Raw genomic sequence first — 21,604 nt, forward strand, 5'->3', positions numbered from 1 at the left:
AAGGTTAGATTATTGTAATGCTTTATTGGGTGGTTGTTCTGCACGCTTAGTAAACAAACTACAGCTAGTAGTAGCCAGGAAGTATGACGATGTTTGCTCCCTATCAAACATCGTATAGATTTTAAAATATTGCTTATTACTTATAAATCCCTGAATAATTTAGCACCTCAGTATTTGAATGAGCTCCTTTTACATTATAATCCTCTACGTCCGCTACCTTCTCAAAACTCGGGCAATTTGATAATACCTAGAATATCAAAATCAACTGCGGGCAGCAGACCCTTTTCCGATTTAGCTCCCAAACTCTGGAATAACCTACCTAACAATGTTCAGGAGGCAGACACACTCTTGCAGTTTAAATCTAGATTAAGTCAAATCAAGTCAAGTCACATTTATTTATTTAGCACTTTAAACAATACAGATTGTGTCAATGCAGTTTTACAGTGTTAAATAGAAAAATGTAATCATTTATTTCAGTGATGTCATCACCCAGAGAACCCCTCCATTAAATTTATGAATTAAAACCCCATCTCTTTGACCTGGCTTACACACAAAAATGTATATGATTTAAATTCTTTTAAGGATTGTTAGGCTGAAGTATTTAGGTCAGTTCTCAAGTTCTCAAACATGTCCTGGATGCCCCTTGTCCTGCACTTTTTCTACGTCTTCCTTATCCAACACCCTTAATTCAACTCATCAGCTTATTAGTAGAGACTGCAAAACATAAATTGGGCATGTCTGATAAGGGAGACATACAAAATGTGCAGAGCAGGGGGTCCTCCAGCCCCTCCATGCCAAGCTCCATAAAGGAGCCCAGACCAAGAATTCAGTGCATAAATTAACATACTTTAAAGAACTTGAACTTTTCTGTTTTGCAAATGTTTTTTTTTGATTGATCTAAGGAAATATTCTAATATTTTGATATACTGGATTTAGCTGTAAGGTCTAATCATCAAAACTTTTGAACTGTTATATTTTACATGCATTGAATCTAAAATACATTCAAGTATATACAAATATACAAATACAAATCAGTAAAGTCTATTTTGAATTAGATGTCTTTGTTAACTGTTCTCATTCCTCTATGGTGTGTTACAGAAACAAGAACAAGTCATTTACATATGATAGTGGTCATTTTAATATTACACTGAGAGGAGATTGAGGAAACAATCAAACTAACGAATGACAGTTAATTCTCTTTTAAACACTGCTGTTGTTAAAGCTAACAAAGAAAGACATCAAGTGACAACTAAAAAAAAAGTTTGTTGAGACAAACTTTAAGTTGGCTTGAGAAAGCCTGACCAGAAAGTTTGAAGAAGTTTAAAGAAGTTAGAAGTTTAAAGTAGTTCGAAGTTTGAAGTAGTTTAAAGTTAGATTGATAGATTAGTTGAAACAAATATATATTAGTTCAAAAGAAAGAATGATAGATAGATTAGTTCAAAGGAAAGAATGATAGACAGATTAGTTTGAAAGAATAATAGATAGATAGATTAGTTAGAAAGAGTGATAGATAGATGAGTTCAAAAGAAAGAATGATAGATAAATGAGTTCAAAAGAAAGAATGATAGATTAGTTTGAAAGAAAGAATGATAGCTAGATTAGTTTGAAAGAAAGAATGATAGATTAGTTAGAAAGAAAAATAGATTACTTAGAGATAGATAGATAGAAGTTAGAAGCATTTTTCAAGCATGATGAGCATGTTGCTATTATGTTTCTAGCATGATTAACATGTTGCTAGCATGTGGCTAGTATGTTTCTAGCATAATTAGCATGTTGCTAGCATGTTGATAACATGATTAGCATGTTGCTAGCATGATTAGCATGATTGGCACATTACTAGCATGATTAGCATGTCGTTAGCATGTTGCTACATTTTTTTATTTACTAGTATCTTTTGTCGAGCATGATTAGCATGTTGGTAGCATGTTTTTAGCATGACTAAAATGCGACTAGCATTTTGCTAGCATGTTTCTAGCATGATTAACATGTTGCTAGTATATTTCTAGCATGTTTAGCATTTGACTAACATGTTGCAAGCATGTTTCTAGCATGATTAGCATGTTGCTAGCATGTTTCTAGCATGACTAACATGTAACAAGCATTTTGCTAGCATGTTTCTAGCATAAGCATGTTGCTATCATGTTTCTAGCATGACTAGCATCTGAGTAGCATGTTTCTAACATTATTAGCATGTTGCTAAGATAGATAGATTAGAAATATTAGATGTGTAGATAGATAGATAGATAGATAGATACAGTGAGATAGATAGATAGATAGAAACAGTCAGATACATAGATAGATAGATAGATAGATAGATAGATAGATAGATAGATAGATAGATAGATAGATAGACACAGAATAGTAGTTTAATTGAGTCTAGGGCTTCAGGGAGTTTAGATTTGAATTGTTGGCTTGTACACTAATGGGTCACCGTAGTCCTGGCTCAATTTGAGCACTCTGCAATGTAAGTCTATGGGTTTTTTTTTAATGATTTTTAATATACATTTTTAAGAAAACTGAATGTCAAATCTTTCTCAAGCCAACTTAATAATGAATTAAGATTCTATAAGAATCATAAGAAATCTGAGTATTAACACATATATGACAAATATGGCTAAATGTCATAAACCTCAGAAAGTTCTCTACATGTACACACAATAAGTGGACAGATGTTGGAAGAGAGAAAGGTGAAGCTGCAAAAAGTCAGAGTCCTGTTGTTTCAAGCACAGAGCTCCAGCAGCGTCCCATCATGCAGCTCTACTCTGTGCTTCTGGCTGCTCATCTGTAGGTCAGTGTGTGTGGTGGATCTGTGACTGGAGTCCTCCTCTGTGGAGTAAACGCCTGAGTCTCCGCTGCCGTGTCGGCTGTGTGTACTGGAGTCCTCTTCTCCAGCGTTTGAGTGCTCATCCACTGCCACAGCGTCCAGCTCAGTCCTGACCAAGACCAGCGGCTCACACACAGACTCTGGATACTCTGGAGACAGCAGCTGCGGCTTCTTGGACTCACTGAACAACAGCTGAAGAGACACAGAGAGAGAAAAGTCAGTCCTGTTTGTAGATTCATATTCAAGAGCACCAAACCAAGAGCCTGGCTCTGTTTGCACCTGCTATTCACACAGTTATGATCATATACTCCCTCACTCCTTTGTTCTAACTATTGGCTGTTGACTGTATTTTATGATGAAGAGCTCAGTGTATCGTAATATAGGGGCAGAGTAACTTTTTAACTTTTTTTTTACTTTTTAATGTAACTTTTTTTCCAACACTTATGAAACCAAAATGTTACCGCATACCCGGAATGACCCCAAATTTTTGTATTTCTAAAATTATTGTGCTCTGATTTTTGTAGAATAACTTTTGCTGCTGAATAATCCATTTACCTAGTTTATCAATATAGGCCTATCTTTTTTCTATATTTATTTTTAATGAAGTAGTCTGTATCAAGTAGATTGTGAAAGAATGATTATTAGTTCCCCACAGAGATATATTATACATTTATTTATGGCCGGCAGCCATATCACCCTGGAGCCCAAGACCGGTTTCCCACTGAAGCTGAGCAGGGTTTGAGCTGGTCAGTACCTGGATGGGAGACCTCCTGAGAAAACTAGGTTGCTGCTGGAAGAGGTGCTAGTGAGGCCAGCAGGGGGTGCTCACCCTGTGGTCTGTGTGGGTCCTAGCACCCCAGTGTAGTGATGGGGACACTATACTGTCAACAAGCACCGTCTTTCGGATGAGACGTTAAACCGAGGTCCTGACTCTCTGTGGTCAGTAAAAATCCCAGGATGTCTTTCGAAAAGAGTAGAGGTGTGACCTCGGCATCCTGGCCAGATTCACCCATTGGCCTCTGAGCATCATGGCCTCCTTACAATCCCCATATCTGCTGATTGGCTTCATCACTCTGTCTCCTCTCCACCAGTAAGCTGGTGTGTGGTGGGCGTTCTGGCGCACTATGGCTGCCGTCGCATCATCCAGGTGGATGCTGCACACTAGTGGTGGAGGAGGAGATACCCCCTGACTATGTAAGCGCTTTGAGTGCCTAGAAAAGCGCTATATAAATGTAATGAATTATTATTATTAATAGCTGGGTTTTCTTTTTATGCGCATTTTGAAGTGTCGCTTCAGAATCGAGTGATGGAAATGCTGAATTTTGAATAAAAATGCCTTAATTTGCAAAAACGTTTTTACGTTTTTTCCTTCAAGTGAATCAAAAAAATAATGTGACTGCGCTATGGGACGGTAAATCCTGACTAACCAGTGGAGCGATCTTGTTCCACAGCTATGTAACGTTGTTATATGGTCATTCGGAAATGACAAAGTAAAGTCTATCATCAAAGTATTTCTGTATGATTCCCTCCCAGAACTGTTAAATGACTGCGTTCCCAAACAGTAGCATTCAATGTTTCTTCTCCTCGTTCTGAGGTGCAAGTGATTTATCATATAGGAAAAATTGTATATTCAGTAGCTTCTCCTACTTTTCTTACTGATGTATAGTGCAAGTTTATCATAAAGTGATGATTTTGTTCTTTTTGACTCGTTGAATGTAAACTGTGCTTGTTCGCAATTTTTTTTTGCGATATTTCAATTTTGCGTATAAGCTAAATTTGCATCTTTGGATGGAAACCCGGCTAATGTTAATGTATTTGGTCTTGGTGGAAGAGATCTGCTATGCTTCTGCTGCTGCCAATACATCCACAACATGCTGCTGTGAGCATGTAAGAAACACTAGCCGCATTTCCACTGTCGGGCCAGTGCGAGCCAGGGCTTAAAGCGGGCCGGGCGGGGCTCATAGCCTCGGGAATAGCGCAGGGTTTCCACAGTCAGGGCCTGAAGCTCCGCTGTGCGTCACTAAAACACGCCTCTCAGAACAACTTCATGCAACCTCCTCATTTCACCAACAAGTTATCAGAAAACTAATAAGAAATAAATCACTGGAACACGCGTGATCACACAGCAACATGTTAAAAGCGGCTGTTTGTTTGCATGCTTTGTTAAATATTCAAATTCAAAAGCATCAACATTTTAACTAAAGAATAAGTGATACATTGATCATAATGATTTAATTTATCAGGACTCAAAATTAATCACACATAAATACACTTATTTCTATTTTATTTATTTATTTTTACGCTTATGAAAATAGCCTGCTTATTCAGTCGAGTCTGTTTCTGTTTATTTGTAGCCACATTTAGAATGAATGATAATATCTCTATTTTTATAAAAGCACCCGAACAAAAACATTATTATATTTTTTTTATGATCGGCAACGTGGAGCTAAGCTCTCGAGACGAGACTTATGACAGATAATATATATTAAATAAATACACAGTTGTGATAGAGAATAAGAAGCTGATGTCTGATCTCTCCTGGTTGCATTAACCATGTATGGTAACGTTCATGTTTAGCGTGCATAATCTTTTACATCGATTATAAAGATTTCTGCCTTGTTTAGTGATTATAATCTACATCGGATCAAGTTATTTCAAACACTCGCTGCTGAGTAAGAGTGATTTTTGAACTCAACTGATTTTAAAAAGTCTTTAATGCTAAAGTTCTGTTATCTTTCTGAAATGATCCGCAGCGCTGACGCTCTCCAGACACGGAGAAACTCTGCCTTTGTTCATAACCCCTCCTCTAGCCCCAGCTGGCCCGCTTTGACCCAAGGTTTTCATCGGGCCAAAAAACCCTGGCCGCTGGCCCCAAGGAAGCCCCGGCGAGGCACGATCAAGCCCCGGAAGTGACAGTGGAAACGCGAATGGCCCTGGCACGCACTAGCACGCCCGGTTTAAACTCACCAGTGGAAACGCGGCTACTGTTGCTGCACATATAACATATATATGTCCCGTCACAGAGGTCAGTTAATTCTCAGCACATAGAGACTTTTTCACCTAGATATCACACTATAGAGACTGTGTCTGTTCCCCGAACTAGAAAATACAAAAAAACGTCCAAACCAAGTTATGATTAACAATTTAATTGAGGTTCAACAAATAAAAAACAGAAGCAATATGGATAAACAAATGATAAAGCTTGGCTTATTGAATATCAGATCCCTTTCTACGAAAACACTTTTTGTAAATAATATGATCACTGATCATAATATAGATGTACTCTGTTTGACAGAAACCTGGCTAAAACCTGATGATTACATTATTTTAAATGAGTCCACCCCCCAAGATTACTGTTATAAACATGAGCCACGTCTAAAAGGTAAAGGGGGAGGTGTTGCTACAATTTATAACAACGTTTTCAGGATTTCTCAGAGGGCAGGCTTCAAGTACAACTCGTTTGAAGTAATGGTGCTTCATATAACATTATCCAGAGAAACAAATGTTAATGATAAATCCCCTGTTATGTTTGTACTGGCTACTGTATACAGGCCACCAGGGCACCATACAGACTTTTTTAAAGAGTTTGGTGATTTTACATCCGAGTTAGTTCTGGCTGCAGATAAAGTTTTAATAGTTGGTGATTTTAATATCCATGTTGATAATAAAAAAGATGGATTGGGATCAGCATTTATAGACATTCTGAACTCTATTGGTGTTAGACAACACGTTTCAGGACCTACTCATTGTCGAAATCATACTCTAGATTTAATACTGTCACATGGAATTGATGTTGATGGTGTTGAAATTATTCAGCCAAGTGATGATATCTCAGATCATTATTTAGTTTTGTGCAAACTTCATATAGCCAAAATTGTAAATTCTACTTCTTGTTACAAGTATGGAAGAACCATCACTTCTAACACAAAAGACTGCTTTTTAAGTTATCTTCCTGATGTATCCAAATTCCTGAGCATATCCAAAACCTCAGAACAACTTGATGATGTAGCAAAAACTATGGACTCTCTCTTTTCTAGCACTTTAAATACAGTTGCTCCTTTACGCTTAAGGAAGGTTAAGGAAAACAGTTTGACACCATGGTATAATGAGAATACGCGCACCCTAAAGAGAGCAGCCCGAAAAATGGAGCGCAGCTGGAGGAAAACAAAACTAGAGGTATTTCGTATTGCTTGGCGGGAAAGTAACATATCCTACAGAAAAGCATTAAAAACTGCTAGATCTGATTACTTCTCTTCTCTTTTAGAAGAAAACAAACATAACCCCAGGTATTTATTCAATACAGTGGCTAAATTAATGAAAAATAAAGCCTCAACAAGTGTTGACATTTCCCAACACCACAGCAGTAATGACTTTATGAACTACTTTACTTCTAAAATCGATACTATTAGAGATAAAATTGCAACCATTCAGCCGTCAGCTACAGTATAAACTTGTTAAATCATCATCAACATAAACTTGTTAAATCATCTAAACCAACAACATGTATGTTAGACCCTATACCATCTAAGCTCCTAAAAGAGGTGCTTCCAGAAGTCATAGATCCTCTTCTGACTATTATTAATTCCTCATAGTCAATAGGATATGTCCCCAAAACCTTCAAACTGGCTGTTATTAAGCCTCTCATCAAAAAACCACAACTTGACCCCAAAGAACTAGTTAATTATAGACCAATCTCGAATCTCCCTTTTCTGTCCAAGATACTAGAAAAGGTGGTATCCTCACAATTATATTCCTTCTTAGAGAAAAATGGTATATGTGAGGATTTCCAGTCAGGATTTAGACCGTATCATAGTACTGAGACTGCTCTCCTTAAAGTTACAAATGATCTGCTCTTATCATCTGATCGTGGGTGTATCTCTCTATTAGTTTTATTGGATCTTAGTGCTGCATTTGACACAATTGACCACAACCTTCTTTGGCATAGACTTGAACACTTTGTTGGCATCAGTGGAAGTGCATTAGCATGGTTTAAATCGTACTTATATGACCCCCATCAGTTCGTAGCAGTGAATGAAGATGTATCCTCGATCACAAGTGCAGTATGGAGTACCTCAAGGCTCAGTACTAGGGCCGCTACTCTTCACGCTTTATATGTTACCCTTGGGAGATATCATCAGGAAACATGGTGTTAGCTTTCACTGTTATGCTGATGATACTCAGCTCTATATTTCTTCGCGGCCCGGTGAAACAACAATTTGAAAAACTAATGGATTGCATAGTCGATATAAAAAACTGGATGACGAGTAATTTCTTACTGCTAAATTCTGAAAAAAACAGAGGTGTTAATTATAGGACCTAAAAACTCTGCTTGTAATAACCTAGAACACTGTCTAAGACTTGATGGTTGCTCTGTCAATTCTTCGTCATCAGTTAGGAACCTAGGTGTGCTATTTAATCGCAATCTTTCCTTAGAAAGCCACGTTTCTAGCATTTGTAAAACTGCATTTTTCCATCTCAAAAATATATCTAAATTATGGCCTATGCTCTCAATGTCAAATGCAGAAATGTTAATCCATGCATTTATGACCTCAAGGTTAGATTATTGTAATGCTTTATTGGGTGGTTGTTCTGCACGCTTAGTAAACAAACTACAGCTAGTCCAAAATGCAGCAGCAAGAGTTCTTACTAGAACCAGGAAGTATGACCATATTAGACCGGTCCTGTCAACACTGCACTGGCTCCCTATCAAACATTGTATAGATTTTAAAATATTGCTTATTACTTATAAAGCATATCAAGATCATCTGCGGGCGGCAGATCCTTTTCCTATTTGGCGCCTTAACTCTGGAATAACCTACCTAACATTGTTCGGGAGGCAGACACACTCTTGCAGTTTAAATCTAGATTAAAGACCCATCTCTTTAACCTGGCTTACACATAACATACTAATATGCTTTTAATATCCAAATCCGTTAAAGGATTTTTAGGCTGCATTAATTAGGTAAACCGAAACCGGAAACACTTCCCATAACACCCGATGTACTTGCTACATCATTAGAAGAATGGCATCTACGCTAATATTAGTCTGTTTCTCTCTTGTTCAGAGGTCACCGTGGCCACCAGATCCAGTCTGTGTCCAGATCAGAGGGTCACTGCAGTCACCCGGATCCAGTACGTATCCAGACCAGATGGTGGATCAGCACCTAGAAAGGACCTCTACATCCCTGAAAGACAGCGGAGACCAGGACAACTAGAGCCCCAGATACAGATCCCCTGTAAAGACCTTGTCTCAGAGGAGCACCAGGACAAGACCACAGAAAACAGATGATTCTTCTGCACAATCTGACTTTGCTGCAGTTTGGAATTGAACTACTGGTTTCGTCTGGTCAGAGGAGAACTGGCCCCCCAACTGAGCCTGGTTTCGCCCAAGGTTTTTTTTTCTCCATTCTGTCACCGATGGAGTTTCGGTTCCTTGCCGCTGTCGCCTCTGGCTTGCTTAGTCGGGGACACTTCATCTACAGCGATATCGTTGACTTGATTGCAAATAAATGCACAGACACTATTTAACTGAACAGAGATGACATAACTGAATCCAATGATGAACTGCCTTTAACTATCATTTTGCATTATTGACACTGTTTTCCCAATTAATTTTGTTCAGTTGCTTTGACGCAATGTATTTTGTTTAAAGCGCTATATAAATAAAATAAAGATATATGAAATAACCCCATAGAGCTTACATGAATCACCTCAGAGCTGATCTATACAGGTGGAGCTGGGAAAGGTGGAGGGTTTCTGATAGGGATGCAACTGATCATCACTCTTTTGTGTGTTAAACACAGTCTACTACATATACACAACATTTTCATTAAAAAAATATCAAAAGAAAATAATAATGATAATCTGTGACAAAAATACTATCATAAACTAGGTTAGTAGATAATTCAGCAGCAAAATATACACAATAGTACACAAACATTTTATAAAATCTAGTGAAATAATTTATTTACAAATAAAAGTGAATAAGTCTAAAATCTGGAAAAATGTACACATTGCTCTTTCTATTGTAAAACAGGTATATACACATTTATAAAGAAATAAAAGGCATTTCTTTTAAATGTATAGCACAGTAATAAAGACAGAACAGAAAAACTATTAATAATCTTTGAATCACGGATTTCAAACGCCCTTGCCTAGCATCCATCTGGCAAATCTCCGCTCTCTACCCAACAAAACGGACAAATTCCTTCTGCTCTCTCGGACAAATAAGGATTTCTCACACTCTGCTGCTCTGTGTTTCATGTGTTTCTGAATGACGCCATACCGGACAGGGCGCTCCATCTGCCGGACTTTCAGCTGTTTAAAGCAGATCGCAAAGCAGAATCAACGGGGAAATCACGCGGCGACGGGACATGGTTCAACATCAATGAACGGTGTGGTACAGATGTAACTGTGTTAAAGAAGATGTGCTGTCCTGATCTACAAATGCTGTTTGTCAACTGCAAGCCGTTCTATTGGCCACGGGAGTTTCACTCGTTCATTCTGGTGAGTTTTTACATCCCTCCACAAGCGCACGTAGGTCTGGCTTTACAGAAACTCGCTGATCAGATCACAGAGACAGAACAACAACACCCAGACTCCATTTTAATCATTCTTGGGGACTTTAATAAAAACAATCTCTCCCGTGAACTGCCAAAATACAGACAGCATGTTACATGTCCCACCAGAGACAGTAATATATTGGATCACTGTTACACTACAATAAAGGATGCATATCACTCCGTTCCACGAGCAGCTTTGGGGTTTTCTGATCACTGTCTGGTTCATCTTATACCAACCTACAGGCAGAAACTTAAATCTGATAAACCTGTAGTAAAGACTGTGAAGAGATGGACTAGTGAAACGGAGCAGGATTTACAAGCTTGTTTTGACCTCACTGATTGGAGTGTTTTTGAAGCTGCTACCACCAATCTGGACAAACTCACAGAGACTGTAACATCCTATATAAGTTTTAGTGAGGATATATGCATTCCTACCAGGAATTATTTAACATTCAACAATGATAAGCCATGGTTTACAGCAAAACTCAGACATCTTCGTCAGGCCAAAGAGGATGCCTACAGAAATGGGGACAGAGTCTTGTACAATCAGACCAGGAACACACTGAACAAAGAGATTAGAGTGGCTAAAAAGACCTACACTAAAAAGTTAGAAAACCAGTTTACTTCCAACGACTCAACTTCAGTGTGGAGAGGACTGAGAGCCATCACAAACTACAAGACACCATCCCCCTGCACTGAGGCTAATCAACGACTTGCTAACGACTAGGGCTGGGTTCCGAACTTTGATGCCTTTATGGTATCGAACGAAAAACTTCGATACTATGAGTATCGAAAAATTATCTTTCGGTGCCAAATTTCGGTTCCAAAAGCCAAGCGGACGTTTTTTTTTGTTTTTTTTTCTTTTCTTGCCAGGCGGCTGTCTGTGTGAGCTTGTAGCATACGTGCATGTAAGGACCTAAATTCGCCGTTATTGGCTGTCCACCACCACGTGACGTGACGGGAATTCTTCTCGCAGTCACACAACACAACAACACAAGTGTAGTTATTTTTTCTCAAAATGTTTTCGTTTTACAATGCCAAAGAGGTCTAAAGTGTGGCTACACTTTATAAAAGTGGATGCCGAGTCAGCAAAGTGCAACATATGCGATAAGAGTATGCAACCAAAGCCGGCAATAACACCAATTTAATGAAACATTTGTTTGGATGAGTGTTTTGCCCTCCCGGTTTAGTTTGGTCTAATCCATTGCGTTTGAAACACGCCCCCTTTCACGTCGTCTAAAAACGTCTAAGAGACAATTATTTTGATATAATTGTGTGTGTATGTGTTCATTCAGAAGTTACGATACGCGAAAGATGAATTCATTGTCTGTATGCGCATTGTCTGAAATGCTGCTCGCAGCACGTGCTTTGAATGATTGAGCGCAAGCTCCGAACGCGCGGGAATTGTTTAAAATGCTTGAATCAGCAATATTTAGAAACAAGTGCAAACGATCAGCTACAATCCGTTTCACCCCTTCAAGCGAGTGGACTGGAAAACACAATAGCCCCGAGAGGTCGGGCTAGCGATTTTGCGAGCCCTGCACGTCAGATCTATCCAGTTTGTGAACGACTAGTTTTCACACTGGTTTCGTGAAACAAAATAAATTATTATTTTAAAAGATTGACTCAAAAGAATCATCAGTTCACTAATCGATCATGAACTTGTATTACCGAGCCAAAGATCATCTGTAAAGCACATAAAGCTATCGTTTGAATTTTTAAACTCCCAGTCTGCCCCTGAATGGCACACCCCTATCCAAAAAGCACAACCAGTTGTATTAATAATGTTATCCCGAGTGTGAAGTGTTACCAGAATTTGTTGTAATTAAGGTGAAAAATAAAAGTTTGTGTTTAATGTATTTGTGTTGATGTTGAAATGGATTTTAAAACATATCGAAAAAAGTATCGTTAGGAACCGGTATTGAAACTGAGGTATCGAAGTTGGCACCGGATCGAAAGATTTTGAACAATACCCAGCCCTACTAGCGACCTGAATGAGTTTTATTGTAGATTTAAAACTCCTAACACCCATTTTGACCAACTCCCTACCTAACTGTTAACACCTCCTGCAATCCCCCTCTCCACACCTCCTGCTCTTCAAATCTGTGAAGATGATGTGCCCCAGGTCTTTAGGAAGAACAAAAGAAGAAAATCACCAGGCCCAAATGGCGTTACACCAGCCTGTCTGAAAACCTGTGCTGACCAGCTGGCCCCCATCTTTTCACAGATCTTCAACAGATCTCTGGAGTTGTGTGAAGTGCCTACCTGCTTCAAACACTTCACCATCATCCCGTTCCAAAGAAACCCAAGATAACTGGACTTAACGACTACCTGTGGCTCTAACGTCTGTCGTCATGAAGTCGATTGAAAAACTGGTTCTGGCTTATCTGAAGGACATCACTGGACCCTTACTGGACACCCTGCAGTTTGCTTACCGAGCAAACAGGTCCGTGGATGATGCAATCAACATGGGATTGCACTTCATCCTGCAACATCTGGACAAAACAGGGAATTATGTTAGGATCCTGTTTGTGGACTTTAGTTCTTTAGGCTTTCAACACCATCATCCCAACAGCCCTCCAGACCAAACTGACCCAGCCCTCTGTTCCTAGCTCTATCTGTCAGTGGATCACCAGCTTTCTGACAGATAGGCAACAGTTAGTGAGACTGGGGAAATTCATGTCAAACAGACGCTTCACCAACACTGGTGCCCCTGAAGGATGTGTTCTCTCCCCACTGCTCTTCTCGCTTTACACCAATGACTGCACCTCTAAAGACCCCTCTGTCAAGCTCCTGAAGTTTGCAGACGACACTACAGTCATCGGCCTCATCCAGGACGGTGACGAGTCTGTTTACAGACAAGAGGTTGAGCAGCTGGCTGTCTGGTGCAGTCTTAACAACCTGGAGCTGAACACGCTCAAAACAGTGGAGATGATTGTGGACTTCAGGAGAAACCCCCTGCACTTTCCCCACTCACCATCATGAACAGCACTGTGACTGCAGTGGAGTCATTCAGGTTCCTGGGTACCACTATCTCTCAGGACCTGAAGTGGGACATTCACATTGACTTCACATTGTCTGAAAAAGGACCAACAAAGGTTGTACTTCCTTCGCCAGCTGAGGAAGTTTAACCTGCCACAGGAGCTGCTGAAACAGTTCTACTCAGCCGTCATTGAGTCAGTCCTGTGTACTTCAATTACTGTCTGGTTTGGTTCAGCTACAAAATCAGACATCAGAAGACTACAGAGAATGGTTCAGACTGCTGAAAGAATAAATGGTGCACCCCTGCCCACCCTTCAAGAACTGTATACATCCAGAGTGAGGAAAAGGGCTCAGTAAATCACTCTGGCTCCCTTACATCCAAGTTACCCTGTCTTTGAACTTTTGCCATCTGGCCGGCGCCTCAGAGCCGCAAATACCAGAACAGTCAGGCACAAGAACAGTTTCTTCCCACAGGCAATCTACCTCATGAACAGTTAAATGTTCCCCACTTATGCAATACAAATGTGCAATATCCTTATATTTATTTGTTACCCCTCCATCCTAGTACATTCCCTGCATCTTACTCAATCCTATTCCATGATCATTTATAGTGGTTACAACCCTTTGTTTTGCATTTTGTTGTTTCTGTCTCCTTTTTTATTTTGAAAGTGTGTGTCCAGATAGGATGCTGATTGGCTCCAGCAGGCTAATGATTGGCCCATCTGGATTGGTGCATTCAAATTTAGGCACACCTTAAAAGCCCTGATGTCACCTTCTTTCTCAATTAAAAACCCTCAAAAGAAGCCCCGCTTCCTCCTTCACTTTTCATGTTGTGCCTTTACCCCTTGATGGGGCGTAACATGAATTGGGGGCTCGTCCGTCCATTTGGATGAAATTAGAAGCTTGTTCAATCATCTATCCGAATGAAATTGAGTATTTGGGTACTCACTGCTTTTGCAGAGTTGTGTTTTCTAGTGTTTGCCTGGTGGTTTTCATCTAGTGTGGGAGGAAGTTCATGGTTTACAATGTCGTTGAAATTTGAGCTTCAGAACACTTGAAATATGTCCATAAAACGTTTTGGTGATTTATAATGTTTTTGTGCCTTTCATGGAGCTCAACAATAACACAGAATAGTACACACACAATATTGGATTTGGACCGGACTCTTCTGATTGATACCCGATCGGCAGAAAATGCCAGTATTGGAGCCAATCAGTGATGCTATCTACACTGAATGCGGCGCAACTCAACAAAACCCGACATTAAAGTTGATATCTTGTTCTGTTTATGATATACTAACAAAAAGTTAAATGATTTGCAACGGTCACTTTGTCTTGTCCAGTGTACAGTAGAGCTGTTGCGGCGCGATACAACAACTGTAGCGTCCGGTATAAACACAGTGAGTGAAACTGAGGGCAAGATATGCCTGGTCATATTTTCTGCATTTATCTTTTGAATGACCAGCATCTGCCTGGGTCTGTGAGACTTCACCTATGACTTTTCTCTTCCCTTTTACACACCGATCGATCTCCCATTCTAAGTTACGTCCTTTGGCTGTTAACCGTTTTATTTATTTTTCTGTTGATGCCCTGCATGCCCCACACTCTGAGAACCACTGCTTTAGAAAGGTTTTAAATAAATGTATTAACTTACTATATATATTACTTTAAGGCCGAAGTCTTCAGTAATGAAATGCATCATAACACTGCTTGAGTAATTTCAATGTGGCGTTTTGAAGTACATTCATATTATATACACTTTCAAACATTTCAGCACGTAGCGTGCCTGAGTTGCCAGGATTTAACAACAAGATCTGCCCAACTGCTACTCAAAACTAGCCCAATCGAGTTTCGAGGGGGGTCCATCGGTATTCCAGGCAGTAAAATACATTTAATGGAGGGGTTTCCCAAACCGCGGACTTGGCAACACTGTAGCGTGTCAACTTGATGCTTCCTCTGAAGACTTGAAGCAGCGCTGATTAGACAGATCGGTGTGTGACATCAAAGTATTGTGAGGGCTAGGAGAGAGCGGACGTCTCCTTTTGCTTTCTCTCGTCGTACTTTGATGTCATTAGCAACCTAAAAGAGGTGGAACACACCTTTTTACTCTTGCGTCAAGTGACAAAGTTTAGTTGCAGCTTCTGCGATTGAAAAATTTAGTTTTTTTCATATCATAATATTATCGCAAATGCAATTAATCGTTCATCCCTACAAAAGAATCCCAGAACAGAAGCCTCATACACTTCTGAATTTTTTTTTTTTATATTTCCATGGCTTTCTAACATTTTCAGATGGAGGCTATACCTGTGATATCCAATTCCAGTTATGCATTCAGGAAGACAGCACATCTCAAACACATTAAGCAGCATGTGTAGTCTGTGTCTCAGTCAGAGACACACACAGCCTTTCGGTCTGAGCATATGATTGACCGAACCTCTTAAACTACTGCGAAACCAAACTATAAACTATGTCTTACCAGTTTTTAAAGTCTTTAATATGAAGCTTGTCACATGTTAGGAACATGTTACGAATCATTAGAGTATAAATGTTCTGTACCTCCTGAATGTGATCCGGGAGTTGAATGTCTGGGCAGAAGGTGTTCTTGAGGAGCGTGAACATCTTGTAAAAGCAGAAGTACAACAGCACCAGCAGGAAGAACAGCAGCAGACCGATCAGGACGTACAGAAATATCTCCCAGTACGGCATCTGACCTGAAATAACACACAGCATTCAGTCGTAATGTCACCGTATGCCACACACTCATTCATCTGACAGAAGAATCACTTGTCATCATGAGTACCGCCTCTGCATTATGAAATCCATACATGTACACTATAAATGCTCATAAATGAGGATGAACAACCATGTAAAGTATTTAAAAGAACTCACAGGTATGAGTTATACATTTATTAAATTAATCATTCTCCCAAAACAGTAGCCTTTACTAGGTACAATTTGCGGTTAAACCGTCACTGGAAGACTGTTTTTTCATTCTGTTGGCTGAATGTTACACATATGTGATTCAATCTGACATGACTGACTTGTGTGTGTGACGGAGCTGCTGACCTTCAGTGCGTGTGCACTGTGTGTCGCTGTAGACACTGCTCTTGTTATAGAAGACATCACGGCTCTGAACTCTCACACAGTACCACGTCTGTCTGTCCAGCTCAGTCAGCATCACCAGATTGTTGTTCGTCTCCAGAACTTTAGCCTTCTGCAGGGATAGAGCAGGAAATAATGTCACCCAGCAGTGTTATTTATTCAGTAATACTGCATTAAAAACCAAACACACCAGTCATGGCCGTAAAATAAGAAGGTCCGTTAACACAACTGAATGCATCAGGTTTTCTGAAATGTGGTATGTGAAAAAATACATGCAATGAATAAGTACCCCCCATGCCTGTTCAATAGGTTCTGATTACGTTTCAAAGCCAGTTCAGAAAACATAGCAGAGGCATGTGAAATTTAAAAATTGCAAAAACAATATTCAGAGCTTCAGCTGAGTTTTCAGACATCCACTCAAGCTTTAGTTAACAGACTGAGTGAAAAATTTGACAATGGAGATCCCACTTTGAAAACCGTCGAAACTGATTACCCCCGTCAAATAAATAAACTGCCTGAGATCACAATAAGGAGGGAATTTAAAATATGTGGTCAGATAGGGGAAAGAGGTCAAAAGGAGAAACTTTCATATACCAATTTAATGCACCAAATTGATATGTGTCAGAATAGTAACGAGAGGCAGAGGTAAGTGAATCCAACCACAGTGTTTATTTACAGAATAACAAGTGCAAGGTAAGTAATCGGTGGTTTCAGGTGCGGGGTTGGTGCAAATCACTCTGAAAGCAGGTGAGTACGTCCTTTGAAGATATGTCAGTGCCACACAGTCACAGTTCGTTAATACTTGTCTTTCTCTTACAGAAACAGAGGTTATCAAGTGAGCCCGGAGGAAACACAGAAGACACGGGAGATTGTTGGACTTTAGGTATCAGGCGATTATTCAGGAATCCTGGGGGCAATAGAACAAGGACACAGAGGTTAGTGTTTCAAAGGTCCATATACGATATGTCTTCGAATCCGCGGTGCATCAGATAATCAAGAGACAACAGCTTGTGGTCTGTTCCTGTTGGAGGCTTGACCTCGAACTGGGGCTGAGATGAGTGCTTTATAGTGCTTTGAGGAGGTCGCTGATGGTGAGCAGGTGTGGGTGATTAGAGCTTGACGGGTCCCTGACAATATGGTTTTCAGCAAGGGCTATAATGAGTCTGAAGTGATTGATGCATTGGTACAAGCTATTAGCCCTGGCCTCAGTTTACGCAACATCCTTGAGATAAAAAGTAACCTCACCCTTCCCTAACTGAAAACAATCTTAAAGGGGCATTTTAAAGGAGGACAGTTCCACTGATCTTTATCACAAATTGGTGAATATTAGTCAAGACCTTCGTGAATCCCCTCGAAACTTTCTGTTTCATGCTATTGAACAAAGAAAGGCTGTTGCTGGCATCCTTCTTTAGAGGTCGACCGATATTGGATTTTGCCAATACCGATAGCAAGGTTGGTCCACACTGGCCAATAATACCGATGAATTAACCGGTAGTTTTTAAAATGGATACTGAAAAAAAAAAAAAAAATAGTTCTATATTTAAAAAAAACAAAAAACAACGGTACTGAACCATACTAATAGTAGTAGTAGTAATAATTTACATTTACATTTAATCATTTAGCAGACGCTTTTATCCAAAGCGACTTGCAAAATGAGAACAATAGAAGCAGTCAGGTCAACAAGAGAACAACAACAGTATACAAGTGCCATGACAAGTCTCAGTTAGTCTAGTATAGAACGCATAGCCAGGTTTTTTTTTTTTTTAATAAATGAAAAGACAAGAAAAGGAAAAGTGCTAGTATTAGTTGGTTAAGTGCTGTCGAAAAAGATGAGTCTTCAGATGTTTCTTGAAAATTAGTAAAGACTCTGCTGTACGAATTGAGCTCGTTCCACCAGCTGGGCACAGTCCAGGAAAAGGTCCGTGAGAGACTTAACTGATGATCCATCACAACTCCTAGGTTTCTGGCTGTCCTCGAAGGAGTAATGGTTGATGAACCCAGCTGTATAGAGAAGTTGTGATGAAGCAATGGGTTAGCTGGAATCACCAGGAGTTCTGTCTTCGTAAGGTTAAGCTGAAGGTGATGGTCATTCATCCAGCTAGAAATGTCACTCAGACAGGCTGAAATGCGAGCAGCTACCGTCGGGTCATCTGGCTGGAATGAGAGGTAGAGTTGGGTTCGGTGTCAAAAGCAGCAGACAGGTCCAGTAAGATGAGTACTGAGGATTTTGAAGCTGCTCTTGCTAGTCGCAGGGCTTCAGTAACTAACCCTGCTTTTGAAGCCAGATTGGTTGCTGTCCAGGAGGTTGTTCTGTACAAGGAACATAGAAAGCTGGTTGAACACAGCTCGCTCAAGTTTCTTTGCAATGAATGGAAGAAGGGATACCGGTCTGTAGTTTTCAAGAAGCGCTGGATTTAGAGATGGTTTCTTGAGCAGTGGGCTTACTCGAGCCTGCTTGAATGCTGAGGGAAATGTTCCAGAGTGAAGAGAGGAGTTGATAATGTGAGAGTCGATGGAGGAAGTGGTGGCGGTGGATTAAGAGGAGAAGAGAAAGTCTTGAAGAGTGTCCGAGCGTCACAACAGCTGCTAATTTTGTTGTGGTAGTAGGATGTTTTAGCTGTGAAGACATTTGCAGAGAAGGAAGAGAGGAGAGACTGATACACACTGAGGTCGATAGAGTTTCTTGATTTCTGGCATTTCCTCTCTGCAGCCCTGAGTTTAGAGCGATGTTCACGGAGAACCTCAGACAGCCAGGGGGCAGATGGGGCGGTGCGTGCTGGTCTAGATAACAGTGGGAATATATTAAAATAATAATAATAATAATAACAGTAATAGTAAATGAAATGAAAGCCCTATGAAATCTGTTAAATTCTTTCCTAAATTAAATTTTATTTATATCCAAATTCTGTTTTTTAATATTTCTGGATTCTGTTTTTTCCATTTTAATTTTACTCCACTCCTTCTTAATAGTTAAATTAAAGTTTATTAATCGAAGTAAGTCTAATTAAATAAAATTATGAAACTTGTAATAAATAAAATCTATTTAATAAAAGTTTAACAGAAATTACATGATTAGGGGCCTATGAAATGTTTTATTTTCTCTCACCATATTTTTTTATTGTTACCAAATTTTAGTTTTAGCATGTCTAATTATTTGAACACATAAAACAACTTAATGTATTTATTTTTTCTTAAAGAAGCCTAATGATTTTTCCCCTCAAGAATTCTGTGTATTTAAATTTTTACTGTTATCAAATCAAGGCATGAAAATTCATTTTATTTGTCTTTTAATTACTTAAAATTAAGCAAACATTTTTTGGCAAACAAAGGGGATTTACTATTAAAATTAAAACATGGAAGAAATGTTGTGTGATTATTCCTTTAAAAATAATGTTTGTTTCATTTTAGTAGTAGTAGTAGGCTATGTACATTCTACTGAACAATAAACTTCAAAACCTGACTTTTAGTTTGACGGGTTGCAAAATAAATGAATACCTTTACAATTCTGTGCATGTGATATAATGCTTTTGCTCAAATCAAACGGTCAGATTCTCATGAAGTGAGCAGTTCTGGAGATGTTCTTCACCCTCATTTTGTGAGATGGCAGACGCTGAAATCACAGCGAACGTCATGCGCGCTAAACTGTGAATTCCATTTTTAAGAATGGATTCCGCAAATCTGTCCGCGTTTTCTGCATCCCGGAAAACATAAAGCCATACAATTATACCAGCATAATGTTTACTCTCGCACTTTAACTGCTTCTATTTTCTTATTTAGCACTTAATGATTGTCTAATCAATATAAAAGAGCATTGCTGAGTCTAGGAGAACTCACCGGTATCACACACACTCCAGACGCATCTCTAGCAGTGGTCTAAAACTGTTTATTTATTCATCAAATGGACACAAGTTGACTTCAAGAATGAACAATGAGGCAAAGATAAGTTTGAAGTTCAGTGTTTAAAAAACGGAGCAAACGGAAAGAGCGATCTATATTATAGCTCTATAAATGAAGCATACAGACTTTATTAGAGCCACAGAAAGACAAACATTTCAATGGAAATGCTCAATATACAATTCATTATGTACATTAACAACAATTCGGGGCGAATATAATGTAATTTTCTTTTAGGATTTTCTGTCTGACGTTTCTCGCTCTGTTCAGCATGCAGCATCACGTGTCTAAACAAATAGCATGTGCTGTCAGTGAATTCAGCCACTAGAGGCCACTCTCGCAATGTATAATGAAAACAGAACCTTCTCAGTTGCTCTTACAACGGTCTCAACCCGGGAAACTATCAGCTACTCCAGCAAAGGAAGAAACACGGAAAACTATCAGCATGGATTCTTGCCGATAACCGATTGTTCCAGCAATCAACTATCGGTGCCGATTAATCGGTAAAACCTGATTAATTGGTCGCCCTCTACTGAGAAGTACAGTCTGATGAACAGTGTAGCCCTGAGTTCATACAGGAAAAGTTCTTGAGATCTGTCAGTACTGGGCTGTTGAGTGATAATATTACATTTCAACTTAAACCCTACCTGGATGACCTGCAGATAACTGATGATGTGCTCAAAGGATGAACGAAGCAGCTAGTGTTGAGGATGAAAGACAAGTCAAGCTAAAGAAACCAAAACTAAGGTCACCAAAGTCAATGAAATAGAAACTGAAGTAGAAGTCCCTCAGAAAAACAGTAGAAAAGGAGGGGCACACGCTGATGTCCCAGAGGCCCACTGCCAAGCTGTTTAGAATAAGGTTTGCAAACTAACAGCTAATAGCCAGAAAGAAACAGAACTATTTGAAGTAGTGAAACAGCTAAAGATGGAAATGGAGGAAATGAGGAAAGCCTTTTACAGTCAGAGAGGGCCATCAGCTCATTCAAACTGGAAGACAAAAAAGGGTGTAAGCGGTGTAGAAATAATAACGTTGGAGATCAGTAGGTGTTTCTCAATGTCAAGGAAGGATCCTCGGAATCCTATGCGCGCAGCTTTGCTATCTTGTTCAAAAATTAAAAAAATGCAGAGCGTTGGCGGAGTCGGAGCGTTAACGGTTTTTATTGACGTTACCAAACATTTGTTATAACTGTAGTAAATATAAGTAAAGTTTAACGTTTAAATGCCAGTACAAATTACTAC

General features: G+C 39.4%; 1 protein-coding gene across 1 annotated transcript in view; it reads right to left on the reverse strand.

Annotated features, from left to right (window-relative positions):
• Positions 1–2,299: 2,299 nt before the first annotated feature.
• Positions 2,300–21,604, reverse strand: part of LOC132134234 (interferon alpha/beta receptor 1a-like) — a 59,883-nt gene continuing 40,578 nt past the window's right edge. Inside the window, exons 5-7 of the mRNA XM_059547036.1 lie at positions 16,434–16,581; positions 15,924–16,078; positions 2,300–3,016 (exon numbers count right to left, since the gene is read on the reverse strand). Of these exons, the coding sequence (XP_059403019.1) occupies positions 2,720–3,016; positions 15,924–16,078; positions 16,434–16,581 (600 nt within the window). The 3' untranslated portion in view covers positions 2,300–2,719. The remainder of the gene's footprint in view (positions 3,017–15,923; positions 16,079–16,433; positions 16,582–21,604) is intronic.

This window comes from Carassius carassius, unplaced genomic scaffold, assembly GCF_963082965.1.
Source record: "Carassius carassius unplaced genomic scaffold, fCarCar2.1 SCAFFOLD_58, whole genome shotgun sequence".
Classification (NCBI taxonomy): Eukaryota; Metazoa; Chordata; class Actinopteri; order Cypriniformes; family Cyprinidae; genus Carassius; species Carassius carassius.